The 17069-nt window shown below is 41.0% G+C and overlaps 1 protein-coding gene across 2 annotated transcripts in view; it reads left to right on the top strand.

Moving 5' to 3' along the window:
• Positions 1–9976, top strand: part of TAOK3 (TAO kinase 3) — a 96319-nt gene extending 86343 nt beyond the window's left edge. The window contains exons 17-20 of one of the 2 annotated variants that reach the window (XM_007455844.1): positions 53–292; positions 2086–2298; positions 8595–8777; positions 9792–9976. In XM_007455844.1, the coding sequence (XP_007455906.1) occupies positions 53–292; positions 2086–2298; positions 8595–8777; positions 9792–9953 (798 nt within the window). In that variant the 3' untranslated portion in view covers positions 9954–9976. The remainder of the gene's footprint in view (positions 1–52; positions 293–2085; positions 2299–8594; positions 8778–9791) is intronic. The other variant, XM_007455845.1, reaches the window with a different exon arrangement.
• The last annotated feature ends 7093 nt before the right edge of the window (positions 9977–17069 follow it).

Genomic DNA, 17069 nt, shown 5'->3' on the forward strand with positions numbered 1-17069 from the left:
CCAGTTTGTCTCCATTCATCTCTCTCCGTGTATCTTTTCTTCCTGAATGCAGGAACTAAATAAAAAGAGGACACAGAAGGAGATGGAGCATGCCATGCTGATCCGGCATGACGAGTCCACCCGAGAGCTCGAGTACAGGCAGCTGCACACATTACAGAAACTCCGCATGGATCTGATCCGGCTACAGCACCAGACTGAACTGGAAAACCAGCTGGAGTACAATAAGAGGCGAGAAAGGGAACTGCACAGAAAGCATGTCATGGAACTTCGGCAACAGCCAAAAAACTTAAAGGTGAGAGGAAATTTCCCGATTTATGCTTCAGGACACAGCCAGGTTGGATCAATGGTTCCTACACCTGGATGACTGTCAAGAGTCACCTGGGAAACTTCGTAAAATTACAAATTTCAGGACCCCACAGCTACTGAATCAGAATCTCCAGAGTCTGGGTATAACAGACTCCTAAAGAGATGTTGCAGGGCAATATGATCTCTCCATTTCTTCTTTGTATCCATTATGCAATTTCTCTGACCCCTTCATGACCTTCCCTCTCTAAAATTATAACACATGGACTAATAGCAGTCCATGGTTCTAATCCCAGGAAATGAGGAAGTTACCTGACAGGAATATAGCAGATAAATTATATCAGTCATGCCAGTCAGAATTGGTTGTAGCTACCTTGAGTGCTATTCTATTGAGAAAGACTCTAAAGCCACATGCACACTTAGTAAGGGAAAGTATGATTTATTAGTGACATCTGTCCTGGGCATGGGAATTGGGAGTGATATGCCAGACATTTATTATCCCTGAACTAGAAATACGGAACTCCTTTGGCCTGCACCACCTCCAGAGAATTTTAGCTGGCTGCTAGTTAACAAGCTATACGGACTAAGCCATTGCTATTTGTCAAGGGAGTCACTGTCAGTGTTGACAAAGATACAAGGCCAACTTCAACCGCACTGGCCTTCTTCCTCTCTAGCCAGATCCTAACCTGTCTAATTAGTGATCCTTGTCATCAAAACCCCTCCATGTGTTCATGAAATGTACATGTGACTATCAGGCAACCTGATGGAATGCCTTCTGGGCTTATAATAGTAAACCCCGCCTCATCCTTGCCAAAATGCATATTTGAGGGCTTCCCTGGTGGCGCGGTGGTTGAGAGTCCGCCTGCCGATGCAGGGGACACGGGTTTGTGCCCCGGTCCAGGAAGATCCCACATGCCGCGGAGCAGCTGGGCCCGTGAGCCATGGCCGCCGAGCCTGCGCGTCTGGAGCCTGTGCTCCGCAACGGGAGAGCCCACATCAGTGAGAGGACCGCGTAACAAAAAAAAAAAAAAAAAAAAAAAAGCATATTTGATATTGCTACATGCAAGTAGTGGAAATGAGTTATGATGTAAAGTATAATCCAATGTTGCCCTTTATTGATTTTTCAAGGAAACACAGAGCAGTGAGAGATGGTTCATACATTGCCATCCCCTTTCTTACTTGGAAGTGGAGGAAAACAGTTAAAGGGGGAGGGGGAGGGGCAACAAACAATAGAAGACACTGAAGATTTTGACTAGGAAACCACTGAAATAATGAGCAATCTTTTAACAAACTAAGCTTCATAGTATTCCAGAGTCTCCTTAGAGTTGTGATCTTGTAACAATTCATTTTTAAAAATCTATTTGTAAATTCAAAACTACTTCTGTTCATTTGATATAAAACCAAAGTATTTTAGGGAGGGTGGGAGGGAGGGAGACGCAAGAGGGAAGAGATATGGGAACACACGTATATGTATAACTGATTCACTTTGGTATAAAGCAGAAACTAACACACCACTGTAAAGCAATTATACTCCAATAAAAAACAAAACAAAACAAAAAACAAACAAAAAACAAAACAAAACAAACAAAAAAAAACCAAAGTATTGGTAGAGTTAACACCTGTCTGTGACACATGTATTATTTTCATTATTACTGACTAGTAATGTGGGTCACTGCACCAAAAGACAGTTGGTCTCAGCACCTGTATTGTATCATGAGAATGGAAGGCTTTCTGTATTTACTAATGTGTCTTTATTTTCCTTTTGTCACTTTTTCTATACAGGCCATGGAAATGCAAATTAAAAAACAGTTTCAGGACACTTGCAAAGTACAGACCAAACAGTATAAAGCACTCAAGAATCACCAGTTGGAAGTTACTCCAAAGAATGAGCACAAAACAATCTTAAAGACACTGAAAGATGAGCAGACGAGAAAACTTGCCATTTTGGCAGAGCAGTATGAACAGAGTATAAATGAAATGATGGCCTCTCAAGCGGTAAGTGGTTAGGTTTGGTGCCACGGCTTCAAGAGCTTTGGGAATCAAGAAAATTCAAGATCCAGCCTTTTGGTCCCAAGATGATTCTTGCGCACATTTAGGATATTGGTGTTTTTCTGCCCAAAGAACTGAAGGAAATGACGACGCTGAATAAAGCCAAGCCAGAGCGGATACTTGCTGGAGTGTGTCTTATAAGATGGAACTTGAGGAATAACATGCTAAATCAGACCTGTGGCACATAGGGACTTTGAGGGCAAGATGTGATAGATATTGCATGTAATATCATACTCTCATTCATCAAAGATCGCACAACTAATGTCAGGCGCAAATGAATAGACACACAAGACACATTCATTCAGTAAACTTTTACTAAACATCTGTGCTCAGCCCTCTGCTGGGCTCAGAGATAGAGTGATGAGCTAGAGGGACGACAGTGGTCCCTTTCCTCACACTTCTGTCAGTCAAGTAAGGAGGTCAGATAATTAAGCAATAAAAATAAAACATAAAAGTGCTTTGAAGTGGTAGGTGACAGAGGCTATGGGAGGATGAGTAGGAACAACTAGTCTGGTCTAGGGAATGCTTCCCTGCCAGAGCCAAGAAGCATGAAGGAATTTATTGAAGCAAACAGGTTCCATGGAAAAGGGCCTACACACTTTTCCAAAAGATGGATAGTGTACATTTGGGGACTGAAAGAACTTTGATATGAGCCCAAAGTTCAAGGAGGAGGATTGTGGGAGCCCAAAATGGAGACGTCATAAAGGTCTTGGCAGCCAGGGATGGGAGCTTGCCTGGTAATTCAATGAAGATTTCACAAGGAGATGAATCTTAAAGGATAATAGTTGATCAGACAAGCAGAAATGGAAAAGTTATTCCTGGCAGACAATACAGTATATATGAGGACTCAAAGGCCTAAAAGAGGATGGCACGTTTGAGAAACAATGAGTAGTTGATATGGCAGGAGTATAATGGGCAGCTGGTGGATAGTCAGGGGTCAGAGCCTCAAAAGCTGGGAGTGGGCATTATTCTATCAGCAATAGAGAGCTGCTAAAGCCTGTTTTAAGAAGGAAAGTGACAGGATCAGATGTGTGCTATAGAAAGATACTGGCAGTAATGTGGCAAATGTAGGTAAGGAGACCTGTTAGGAAGCTATTATAATAGTCCAGGAAAAAAAAAAAAAAGTGAAGGCATGAACTAAGAGAGAACATGCTAATGGAAGTGGTGAGAAGGGAGAGAAGGATTTGATAAATATTTAGGAGGTAGAATAGATAGAACTTAGGGACCGATTTGAGAGGTAGGTTTGATAACAGTGGAACAGGTCATAATTTTACCAAGATAGAAAAATGGAAGGAGGGGTGAGTTTGGATGGATGTCTAGAAGATACTTGACTCATTATCTGAGCTCTGTGGGTACCTAGGTAGAGAGGTACAGAGATGGAAATCTGTAGTTCAACAAGGTGTCAGGATTAACATCAAAAAGTTAGTCATTGTTATATGGGGGCAGTTGTAGCTATTCGGAATATCTGAGATCTCCTACGGATAGGAGATAGTATTAAAGAGGAAGAGGACTCAGGACAGAGCTGTGGGCATCAACATTTGAGGGCTGAGTAGAAGGTGGACCAAAGAAGATGAGTAGCCAACAGTATGGAAGGGGAACCAAAGAGCGTATGTCACAGAAGCCAGAACAAAAGTTTCTAGTTGATGATTTCACATGTTGCAGAGAAACCGTTTGGGCCCAGCAGTAGCTTTGTCCATTGTTTGTCACAGACAGTGGAGTGGTGGAAATGGAAGACATTCTAAGTAGATTGAAAAAGTGATTATAAAGTGAGATAGAAACTGTAAGTGAGACTGCTTTCCCCAGATTCTTGCCAGTGAAAAAAAGGAGAAAGAGAGCTATAGCTAGAGGAAGAGACAGTTAAAAGAGGTCTTCGATTCATTGGGAAAGGCTTAAACATGTCCTTAGCTGAGGATCGGAGCCAGTGTATTTCATTCATTCATCCAATAAGTATTTATTGAGTGCCTCTACTGTGCCCCAGGCACCCAAGAATACTGTGGTGAATAAGACAGTCATCGATCATGTCCTCATGGAATCTGTAGAAGAGTGGAGGAAACAGACGTTGGAGAAGTCTATGTGTAACAGCAGAGCAAGGGCAGTGTGCCCACTGAGTGTAAACCAAGAGAGCTAGCCTGGTCTGGAGAGCCAGGAAAGGCCTCTCAGACACAATGATTATTTAAGCTGCAGTGTAGGGAGCACATTCTAGGCAAAAGGAACTACATTTGTAAAGATGGGAAAGACCATTGCACTTTTAAAGAACTCAGTCCCATTGTGTTTGGAATATAGAGAACGAGGAGGAAACTAACGTGAGAATAAGATGAGAGGGGTAAACGGGCACAAGATCATACAGGGTTTTGTAAGCCTTCTTAAGAATTTTGATCTTTATCCTAAAGGCAGTGAGAAGCCATTGAAGAGCATTAAGGCGGAGACTGACATCAGATTTGCATTTTTGAGTGATCACTCTGGAGACACGTGGAGAATGGCCTGGGAGATGACAAGCGTGGGTGTGAGGCGATCATAAGGTTGCTGCCTTTACCTGGGTGTGAGGGAGTGGTGGCCAGACTCGAGAGGGGACAGTCAGGATGAAGCAGAAAGTGACTCAGTTTGAGAGCTAGGCAGGAGGTGGAACTAGGGGCATTTAGTAACAAGACTGAACGGGAGAGTGAGATGGTGAGGATGACTCCCAGTCTCTAGTTTGAGCAAAATGGTAGATGGTGCCATTTATCTATATGGTAAAAAAGGAATTGGAGATTGGGAAAGTGGGAGATATGATTAGTTAATATTAATCATTGTTGAGCTTGAGGCTGGGAAATATCCAGATGCAGATACCTCGTGTAGAGTGGATAAGCTAGCCTGGACCTCAGAAGCGAAGTCTGAAATAGAGGTGTAGATGTGGGAGTCCTTTGCATAAAGATGGTAATTGAAGCCTTTGGAGTAGAGGAGGTTCCTTAGGAAGGGCAGTTAGAGGGAGAAGAGTGCCGGGACCAAGCCCTGAGGCGCACCCACGTGCCACGGCCCAGGAAGGTAGGGAGCAGCTGGAAAGGAGGGGGGGAAGCGAAGGGTGTGGTGCCTCAGAAAACAAGAGAGTCCCGGAAGGAAGGGGCAGTCCACAATATCAGAGGTCGCTGGGAGGACAGGCAAGATAAGGACCCCTCCAGGGTGGTCATCAGTGACCCTCCTGTGAGCAATAGAAGGGGAGGTGTAGGAACAGAATGAGGAGTGCAGACAGGGGTCAAAGGTAAGGAGAAGGGGAGAGAGTTGGTAGGGACATAAAGGTTGATGGGATTTGGGTTTTGTTCATGTTTGTATTCTCAGCATCTGCTGCAATGCCCGGCATACAACAGGTGCTCAATGAATGTTTGTTATATAAGATGCGAGAGAACAGGATCAGGAGTATAGGTTCATGATTGCTCTTGAATAAAAGGAAAGAAATAACCCTTCCTTCTGAGGCAGGGAGGAGAGAAAAGTACAGGTGATAATTACGGCAGTCCTCTACTGCCCGCTTGCCACGTGCCAGGCGCTGTTGAATTTTATAAGTGTTATTTCATTTTTGTGAAACCTCTTCGACCTTTGAAGCAGTTACTTTTTTTTTTTTTTTTTTTTTTTTTTTTTTTGTGCGGTACGCGGGCCTCTCACTGCTGTGGCCTCTCCCGTTGCGGAGCACAGGCTCCGGACGTACAGGCTCAGCAGCCACGGCTCACGGGCCCAGCCGCTCCGCGGCATGTGGGATCTTCCCGGACCGGGGCACGAACCTGTGTCCCCTGCATCGGCAGGCGGACTCTCAACCACTGCGCCACCAGGGAAGCCCTGAAGTAGTTACTTTTTTAACCCTAATTCACCTGTGAGGAAACTGAGGTTTATTGAAGTCAAGTCACTTGTTTAGGGCAAGGGTTAGCAAACTTTTTCTGTAAAGGGGCAGGTGGTAAATATTTTAGGCTTTGCGGACCAACAGAGTCTCTGTCACAACTACTCAACTCAGCTATTGTAGTACAAAAGCAGTCATAGATAATATATAAATGAATGAGCGTGTCTGTGTTCCAGGAAAACTTCATTTACAGAAATAGGCAGCAAGCCAGATTTGACTCTTGGTCCATGGTGTACCAACGCTTGACTTAGAGGGATCACTTAGTGGTACGTAGCTAGTGGTGGACCTACGATTTGAACCCTGTTTGGGGAGACCCTGTAAGCCTATATGCCTGGCCACTACTACATTATGCTGCTTCTGTCCCATCCTTTTCTTGAGTTTAATCCAGTAGAGGGAACAGACATGATATTTACCTATACTTTTTTTTTTTTTTTTTTTTTTTTTTGGGGTTATCAAATATGGACTTTTTTTTTTTTTTTTTTTAACATCTTTATTGGGGTATAATTGCTTTATACCTATACTTTTATAAAACTTTTTAATGGATTTGGTATGTGCAGCTTTGGGGGGTGATGAATACCAAATACTGGAATATTCCCTGATTTCTAGACTGGCACTTCTTTAGAGTCAGAGCTGGTACAGAATAACACAGTTACTGACATTAATAATAGAATGCCAGAAATAAGAGAAGATGGGGGTGTTTTCAGTGGTCTAAATTGCCTGTAGAATGAGCCTCTCACCCACTTGGCCAGGGCTCATAACAATTAACCAAGCCAAGTAGAAAAGAATAGACTTTCATTCCCTTTATTGGTAAGAAACCTCCCATATCAAGAGGGAATCGATAACAATCTCCTTGGGAGCCAGTAATCCCTTTGGCATTTATCTGTGAAGCTGTTGCTGCTGCAGACTGGCTGTTCATTGTGTCTAGTGTCTCTTCTCCCTTCACCTCTCATTGGGAAATGAGAAGAGCAGCATCCTCTCTAGTGGATTTTAGTGAAAGCTGGTTAGGGTTAATTATTAGAAAGTACCTTGGAAATATGATTCCATTATTTATTTTGTGTTCATTTGACATAGTATATTTCTCCAAAGCACTAAAGAAGACACTATGCAAATAACTTTCTAAAACTATTCTAATAACATTTCAAAAAGTCATAACTATCGAGATATTAAGAAATGTTATTAATTGTCACAAATTGTACAGAAGAGGGAAGGCAGCCTAAGGTGGAGAATAGGTATCTTGGCAAAGTTGTCTCAATGGAAACATGCAGATATACTCAGGGTAGACAGACTAATTCAAGGGTTCTAATCTCATAGTTCCCAGCTGAACTGAGGGCCTGCTAAATCTAGACCAAACCCAGTCTGGTGGGACAGGAGGGTCTTCATCCGTGAGCACAGTCCTGCTAATGGCCCTAAATCTTCAACTGTGCTCATTGAAAGGCTGGCGTTTATGCTGGCTGGCTTGGTCCATTCCCCACACAGGATCAGTATCCTGGTGTGTAATACAAAGTACAGGTGCTAAAGGGAGCAAGGGAAAAACTTTATCTGGATTTCACTGCTTCAAACCAGAATACGCCCCGTAAGATTATCAAGGCTACCTCCTGTGGGGAAGAAATTTTGAACCACTTGAGTTTTAGATGGCTGGCCATAAGGATAAAGTATAGCCAATATTATAGGGACCAACTTTACTTGCTAGGAGCGTAATGGTACTGTGGTATTCCTCAAATGTTATGGAGATTGGACTCATTTTTTTTTAGCGCTAGGGATATATAAATGTATAATGGTTTGGGGGTTAAAGATATCTAAATATGGAAATGGTTAGTCAAAATAATGATAACACTGGCTATTTACTGACCCTTTGGTATACATCAAGAACTATGCCTGGGGTTTTATATGAATTCTTTCATTTAATTCTCATACCAGTCTTAGACAATATTACTGTCAATATTACTATTACTGTTATTTTCTTGAGATGAAGAAAATGAGACTTGGAGATGTTAAGTAACTTGCCAAGGTAACACACCTAAGTGAATGGTGGGGCTGGAATTCCAGCTCAGGAGTCTGCCTCCAAAGCCCACAGGCTTAATTACTGGAGTGTGGAGCCTTCCTGACTCCTGCTAGTGTGGTTTTAAGAAAACCAGGTTTCCTTAAGAATGTTTTTGTTTTCTTAAGAAAGAATGTTTTAAGAAAAGGAAGTGTTTTTAGAACTTTGTAGCCCATTGGGCAGAATGTACTATTTTTGATTCCTAACTCTGAAAGTACCCCCCCACCGGGCATCTGTTTTTCTGAGAGACCTGTTTCAGCCCAAACAAGGAAGCATCTTCCAGTAGTCACCAAGTTCTGTAAGCTAGGAGCGAATCACAGTGTATGTCTTCTGTACCCGCAGTTACGGCTAGATGAGGCTCAAGAAGCAGAATGCCAGGCCTTGAGGCTACAGCTCCAGCAAGAAATGGAGCTGCTCAATGCCTACCAGAGCAAAATCAAGATGCAGACAGAGGCACAACATGAACGTGAGCTCCAGAAGCTAGAGCAGAGGGTGTCTCTGCGCAGAGCACATCTTGAGCAGAAGGTATGAGCGTGTTGTCAAGGGTCCTGTACCGCTGGGTAGAGGACGGGCGTGGCTCTGCCTGTGTACCGGGCGATTTAACAAAGGCGCTGTTCCCCTCATACCTGCTTTGATACTCCTAGTGCCCTGAGAGGTAGGCATAGTCCCCATTCCACAGGCAGGACACTGAGGCTCAAAAGTCTTAATTAAGTTACTTGCATAAATCTGATCCCACAGCCTAAGTTCTCTCTATTATATTACTCTGCTCGGAAACCTTCCACCTTCACAGCCTGAGGACTGACACGGGTTACTGGGTAGTTGATTTGACGTATGAAAGGTACTGTGAGTTGATAGCGTGGCCCCTAAATGTCGTGAGGCCAAATACAGATTTGGTTTTTATTCTCAGCTATTTCTAAACCAAAAGAAATCACCAGCAGGGCTCTTCAAAAAAATTAAAATGAAGAGAGGCTGATATTGCCCTACATGATAAATGTTATCAGAACTGAAATATTCATTGCTTTAGATATTGCTGAGGAATGTGAAGTAGAAAAGATGTCATAAAGCATCTCAGAGCTGTTAAGCATGTATTTGCTTAACCAGTTATTCGTGCTTTCTTCTGGTAGTTCCCAGAGATCAACGTGAGAGACTATTTTCCTGCTCTAGAACTAAATTGCTAATGACCCAGGGGGCTTTGGGCTCTCTCTGGGAAAGCAGCACAACTTAATTGTGCTTGAGTGTCTTTTAGCTTCTCCCGAGCCATCTCCTGCTGAGACAGGACAGTGACCTAGATCGGCCCAGCTGCTTGGCTTGCCAGAATGGCAGTGCTGGCCCCAGGTGGCCCCAAACATTTTTATTCTTGTGAGAAAGTTTTAAATGTGATGGATTAGACACACAACATTTATCACAGGACTCTCCCAGCCTGCCCCAGACTAGTTTACTCTTAGTTCCTGCGTGTGTCATCTGTGTGCATGTTATGTGTGTATATATGCCTGTTGGGAACTTCTTTCCATTAAGAACTGTTCATTGTGCTTATTTCAGATTGAAGAAGAGCTGGCTGCCCTTCAGAAGGAACGCAGCGAGAGAATAAAGTACCTATTGGAAAGGCAAGAGCGAGAGATTGAAACTTTTGACATGGAGAGCCTCAGAATGGGATTTGGGAATTTGGTTACATTAGATTTTCCTAAGGAGGACTATAGATGAGATTAAATTTTTTTGCCATTTACAAAAAAAAAAAAAAGAAAGAAAGAAAGAAAACAAAAAAATTCAGACCCTGCAAAACCACATTCCCCATTTTAACGGGCGTTGCTCTCACTCTCTCTCTCTCTCTTACTCTTACTGACATCGTGTCGGACTAGTGCCTGTTTATTCTTACTCCATCAGGGGCCCCCTTCCTCCCCCCTCCCGTGTCAATTTTCAGTGCTGGCTGAAACCTGGCCATCTCTTCTATTCATAGTACACGTCACAGTATCGATGTGATTCAAAATGTTTCAGTGAAAACTTTGGAGACAGTTTTAACAAAACCAGTAAACCACCAACAACAAAAAAGTGGATGTATATTGCTTTAAGCAATCACTCATTACCACCAATCTGTGAAAGTAAAGCAAAAAATAATAATAATAATAATAATAATAATAAATGCCAAGGGGGAGAGAGACACAATATCCGCAGCCTTACACCTTAACTAGCTGCTGCATTATTTTATTTTATTTTATTTTTTTGGTATTTATTCATCAGGAATTAAAAAAAAACAAAGTTTTATTAAAGATTGAAAATTTGATACATTTTACAGAAACTAATTGTGATGTACATATCAGTGGTGACATATTAATACTTTTTTGGGGAATGGGGGGTGGGTGGGGTGAAGAGATCTTGTGATTTTTAAGAACCTGCTGGCAAGAGTTTAACTTGTCTTGAGCATATTCTGATTGTATCATAATCATTTTCTGCTGTTGCAGAGGATGTGAATACACTTAAGGAGCTCACAGAATCCCAGTAGCACAAATTGGGCTTTGGCAAATCGTGTATTTTGTGTATAGAAGGAATTTAAGGAGAGGTATTACTTATTTTCATATTGTATTTTAACTGTTTCTCTGATCAAATTTTTTTACTCCCTCCTCCCAGTCCTCCCCGCCTCCCTCCTTTTCCAATTCAGTATTTGGAGTTCAACACTGTCTCTCAATCAGATCATCTTGATCTTTTTTCTTTATTTCCCTGCCCCTCCCTAAGTCCCATATCTTGGTCATAAATATTGCATTATTCACACTTTCAAACTGTGTATTTTCTTACAATAAAAAATGATGAAAAAAAAAAGGCTTTACTTCTTTTGCATGCACTTTAAAAAACAAAACATTTTTCAGGTTCCAAGGAAGAGCATGATAACTGTCAGAGCTTTTAATTATATTTGTAAATAAAAGTGTTCATCACATTGCCTTGCTGTGTTATTGTAGCAGGAAGTTTCCCTTCTAGGTTCATCAGCTCCTAATGCAGAGGGAGAGCTGCCCTCCAGAAGCTGTCCTCCATGGCCCCTCAAGAAGAACCATTCAAGATTTTCAGGTAAAGCCATGTCTTCCAAGTTCTTCTGCAGGGCTGAAGACGGGGTTGCACTGTCTGAAGTGGTCACCTGCACCTTTTTACCCTTAAGAATAGAAGAAGGCACATGTGTGCACGTGCACGTGCACACACACACTGTGCACACACGTGCACCCACAATGTGCCAGTCCTAGGACCATGTATTGCTGAGAGAAGTGAGGCACCTTAAAGAAAAGCAGGCTATGAAGAAGACATTATAACCAAATATTTGAAATGATCCTACTGTAATAGTAGATTCCCCCACCCCTCATAGTCAGCTTTTATTAGAATAACTTTATGTACATGACAATGAGGTAGTAAAATCTGTAACTTCTAGGAAACGGTTTTGGGGTCAAGACAATCTCAGTAAGATCTCATTCTCTTAGGGTTCTGAGTCCTAGTCATTGAAAATTGATCCTAGCATGATGACTTGAAGATCACAGTTGAATTCTACAGGATATTCAGTCATCACAGACAAATGTGATGAGTCGTGTTCACTGTGATAGACTAACCCAGAGAGGTATAGTCCAGAACCCACAAAATGATTATCGACATGGGCTGACCCCAACTGTAAAGGCTTTAATAGTTAACACCCAGTTTCCTGAGCAGCATAGGTCACTAAAGTTTCCAGATTAGGTACATCAGAAAGTAATATTGGAAAGGGCTGGACTCGTAAATATCCACGAAAAATAGATAACCTTTATTGCATCATGCTTACCATGTGATAGAACTCTACACTAAGCATTTTGTAGATGAGGAAATAAGCTCAGACCAGGGTAAATGGAGTGGAGTCTGAATCGAGACCTGTCCAATTTCTGAACCCACACACCTAAGAACAGTCACACTGCCACTCAAAAGGACATTAAATCATCAGTAAGAAAAACTTTTTGTAGTTTATTTCATCCATTTCTGTCTGTAGTGAAAACTGTCTAGCTAGCTTGTGTAAAGGCCTTATGTTTGTGAGATTATAGGTGCTGATCTTTATAAAAGTTCCCTCTCCACAAGTTTGTCAGTGATGTGTCCAAGGTAGAGTTATCAGAAGGAATGTGGGTCTGTGCTCCTGACACCTGGTACAGACTAAGTCTTCCAACTCCTTCTAGTACCTGAGGCAGTGAGAATAAACAGGAACCAGAATAGTAGCAAGAGAACAGGTATAAAAGAAGTACTGGGACAGGAGCAGGGAGCCGTTGTCTGGTATTATTCCAGCATATACAAAACTCCCCTGAGTTAAAAGAATTGTTATAGGTTTGTCATAAATATTATAATGGCTGCTTACCTTTGATTTGCAACTATTCATTCAATGAATATTTACTGCGTACTTTATATGTCAGGTACAATGCCAGATGCTTAAGCTCTGTCAAGTGTATCTCAAACAGGTAAAGATCCTCACCCTAATGGAGCTTAAATTAGAGGTAAGAGGAAAATGGTAACACATAATAATTATAATTTTAAATGATCTTACATGGTAATAAGTGCTATAGATAAAGGAAAAAGGAAAGAGTAAGGGGGGTCAGAAGTGCGAGGAACGGCATACATTCAGCTCAGCTCATTCATTCAGGAAATATTTATTGAGCATCTATTGTGTCTGGGGATGTAGTAGCAAGTAAGATGGATAGGGTCACTACTCTGCTGAAACTCATGGTTTAAATCTCCACTGAAAGAAGTAACTAAGCAGTGGACTAATTTAATCAACAGTGGGCAAAGACAAGCCATTACAATGCAAATGCTGGGTACGGACCAGGAGTTTAAAGGAACTGAAACAATTACAGTCATAGGGAATATCAGAGAATACTTACCAGTGATGTCTAATTAACAGCAAAAATTTACTTACTGAATTTACCACTGACTGTAAATATTTGATTAAATATTGAAAAAAGTATTCCTGGGCAGCTGGAAACGTGCCCACGTAAGAATTCGGTATACCTCTCTGATTTTAATTTAGCAATAAATTTTGCCATAGAAATGATAAAACATAAAAAAAATGTTTTGTTGTTCTAGTTTCGCATAGCTGTGTGCTTTTCCTGCTGATTACAACTAAAAAGTAGACAAGAATGCAAAAGCAACTATCTGAGGATACTGAGAAATAAAAGCAGGTGGATTGTGGAGAAGCAACCTAGACAGAGGAATGAAGGCAAAATAAAACCATTCTCAGATGAAGAAAAATTAAGAGAATTCATTGCCACCAGACCTAATGTACAAGAAATGCTAAAGGAAGTTCCTCATACTGAAGGGAAATGATACTTGAAGGAAACTTGGATCTCTGGGAATGAAGGAAGAGCAACAAATGGTAAATATCTAGATAAATATAAAAAAGTTTTACCTCTTATAGTCTTTAAAATACATTGAAATATATACATATATATATGTGTATATATATATATGTACACTTTGTTGAAAGCAATAAATATTGTCTGGGGAAGGTTTCACTGTATGTAAATACAATCCATATGACAATTATAACTTAAAGGTTGGGGATTAAAGGACCCATATGGTTGCCATGCTTCTGCATTTTACATGAAATGATATAATTCTTATTTTAAGCAGACCATGAAAAATTAGTTATGTATATTTTTAACTCCTAGAACAACTTGCCAAAAAGAAAATGCAAAGAAGTAATAGCCAAAAATCTAGGTCATGAATTAAAATATTCAAATAATCCAAAAGAAGGCAGTAAAGGGAGAACAGAGATACAAAGAAAAAGAGGGACAAACAGAAAACAAAATGGTAGACCTAAATCCCACCATATCAATAATTACATTAAAAATTTACAGAGTGGATAAAAAAAAAGGACTATACACTGCCTATGAGAGACAGACTAAATATAAAGACACATAAGTTGAAAGTACAGTCATCCCTCGGTATCTACAAGGCATTGGTTCCAGGACCCCTGTAGATACCGAAACCCATGAATGCTCAAGTCCCTTATATAAAATAGTGTAGTATTGGCATACAACCACACATCTACCCATATACTTTTTGTTTTTAACATCTTTATTGGAGTATAATTGCCCCACAATGCCGTGCCAGTCTCCGCTGCACAACAAAGTGAATCGGCCACCTGTATACATATATCCCCTCCCTCTTGCATCTCCCTCCCACCCTCCCTATCCCACCCCTCTAGGTGGTCACAAAGCACCGAGCTGATCTCCCTGTGCTATGCGGCTGCTTCCCACTAGTTATCTGTTTTACATTTGGTAGTGTATATATGTCAGTGCTGCTCTCTCACTTTGTCCCTATCCATATACTTTGAATCATTTCTAGATCACTTCTAATACCTAATACAATGTAAATGCTGGTATCAGCACATGGCAAATTCAAGTTATCAGCACATGGCAAATTCAAGTTTTGCTTCTTGGAACTTTATGGAATTTTTTTAAAAGTATTTTCAACCTGCAGTTGGTTGAATCTGCATATGCAGAACCCACAGAAATGGAGGGCTGACTGTAAATGGATGGAAAAAGTGCCATGCAAATAGTAAAGCATAAGAACGCTGGAGTGCTATTTTATTTATTTGGCTATGTCAGGTCTTCATTGCGTGCGGGCTTCTCTCTCGTTGTGGCGCACGGGCTCCAGGGCACATGGGCTCTGTAGTTGTGGTGCGCAGGCTCCAGAGCACATGGGCTCTGTTTTGTGGCACGTGGGCTCTCTCACTGAGGCGCGCAAGTAGTTGTGGCATGCAGGCTTTGTTGCCCATCGGCATGTGGGATCTTAGTTCCCCAACCAGGGATTGAACCCAGGTCCCCTGCATTGGAAGGTGGATTCTTTACCACTGGACCACCAGGGAAGTCCGTGAAGTGCTATTTGAATATCAACTAAAATGGACTTCAAGACAAAAAGTATTATCTAAGATAAAAGACACTAATAATGAGAAAAGGAATCATTTATCAAGAAAACATAATATTAAATAGAGAAACAGACAACAAAATTATAGTAGGAGAATGTTAACTCCCCTCTCTCAGCAATTGATACTACAGACACAAAAATAAGAAAAGACACAGATCTGAACAACACTATCAACCACCTTGATTTAACTGACATTTATAAAACATATCCACAAGCCAGAATACACATTCTTTTCAAATATACATTACGTTCACCAAGTTAGACCATATGCTGGGCCATATAAAATACTCTCTGACCGAAAAGAATTGTTTTTAAATTAATTACAACAAAATATCTAAGAATAAAATATCTAGAAATTAACACACTTCAAAATAAGCCATAGGCCAAAATGAAATCACATATGAAAATAGAAAATATTTTGAACTGAATGACAAATATATCAAATTGTGAGATGCAGATAAAGCAGTCCTTGGAAACTTAAGCTTTAAATGCTTATATTAGAAATCAACAAACTAAAGTTCCACTTTAAGAAACTAGAAAAAGTTGAGCAAAGCAAACCCAAAGTATGTATAAAGAAAATACTGGGCTTCCCTCGTGGCGCAGTGGTCGAGAATCTGCCTGCCAATGCAGGGGACACGGGTTCGAGCCCTGGTCTGGGAAGATCCCGCATGCCGTGGAGCAACTAGGCCCGTGAGCCACAACTACTGAGCCTGCGCGTCTGGAGCCTGTGCTCCACAACAAGAGAGGCCGCGATAGTGAGAGGCCCACGCACCGCGATGAAGAGTGGCCCCCACTTGCTGCAACTAGAGAAAACCCTGGCACAGAAACGAAGACCCAACACAGCCAAAAATAAAAATAAATAAATATTTAAAAAATAAAAAAACACCATCCCTTCCCCTCTACTCTACTACCACTTCACTCCACCCTTATATAAAAAAAAACAGAAGAAATAAATACTAAAGAGCATAAATCAACTAAATAGAAGATAAAGAAACTACCCAAGCCAAAAGCTTATTCTTTGAAAAGAGCAACAAAATTGACAAATTTCTACAGGCTTCCCTGGTGGCGCAGTGGTTGAGAGTCCGCCTGCCGATGCAGGGGACACGGGTTCGTGCCTCGCTCCGGGAAGATCCCACGTGCCGCGGAGCGGCTAGGCCCGTGAGCCATGGCCGCTGAGCCTGTGCGTCCGGAGCCTGTGCTCCGCAACGGGAGAGGCCACAACAGTGAGAGGCCCGCGTACCAAAAAAAAAAAAAGAGTGAAAGGGGGGTTATCACCACAGATCCTACAGACAATAAAAAGAGAATGAGAAAAAATTATGAGTAGCTTTATGGCAACAAATTTGACAACCTAGATGAAATAGATTTACTTCTTGAAAAATACAATTTAACCAAAATTGACACAAGGAGAGAAACTGCATAGTCCTATATGTATTTAAAAATTTTGAATTTGTCATATAAAAAATTTCCCAAACAAAAAACTCCAATTCCAGACAGTTTCACTGTTAAAGTCTACCAACATTCAAGGAAGAAATAACACAAACCTTTGCAAAACATAAAGCAGGGAGGATCACTACCCAACTTGTTTTATGTATATGTGTAATATCAAAACCTGATGAAGACTTTACAAAAAAAGAAAATTATAGATGACTAACCCTCATGAGTATGGACACAAAATGCTTAACACAATTTAGTAAATCAAATCTAGCAATACTTTAAAAGATCAGTAGTACACAATGAACAAGTAAGGTTTATCTCAAAAATACAAAGTTGGTTTGACGTTTGAAAATGTAGTCAACATATTAAAAGAATAAGTGGGAAGCCCATATAATCATTTCAATAGATGCAGAAAAAGCATTTGACAAAAATTCAACATCCACTCATATTTAAAACATACAAACAAACATA

This window comes from Lipotes vexillifer, unplaced genomic scaffold (genome assembly GCF_000442215.2).
Source record: "Lipotes vexillifer unplaced genomic scaffold, Lipotes_vexillifer_v1.1 scaffold970, whole genome shotgun sequence".
NCBI lineage: Eukaryota > Metazoa > Chordata > Mammalia > Artiodactyla > Lipotidae > Lipotes > Lipotes vexillifer.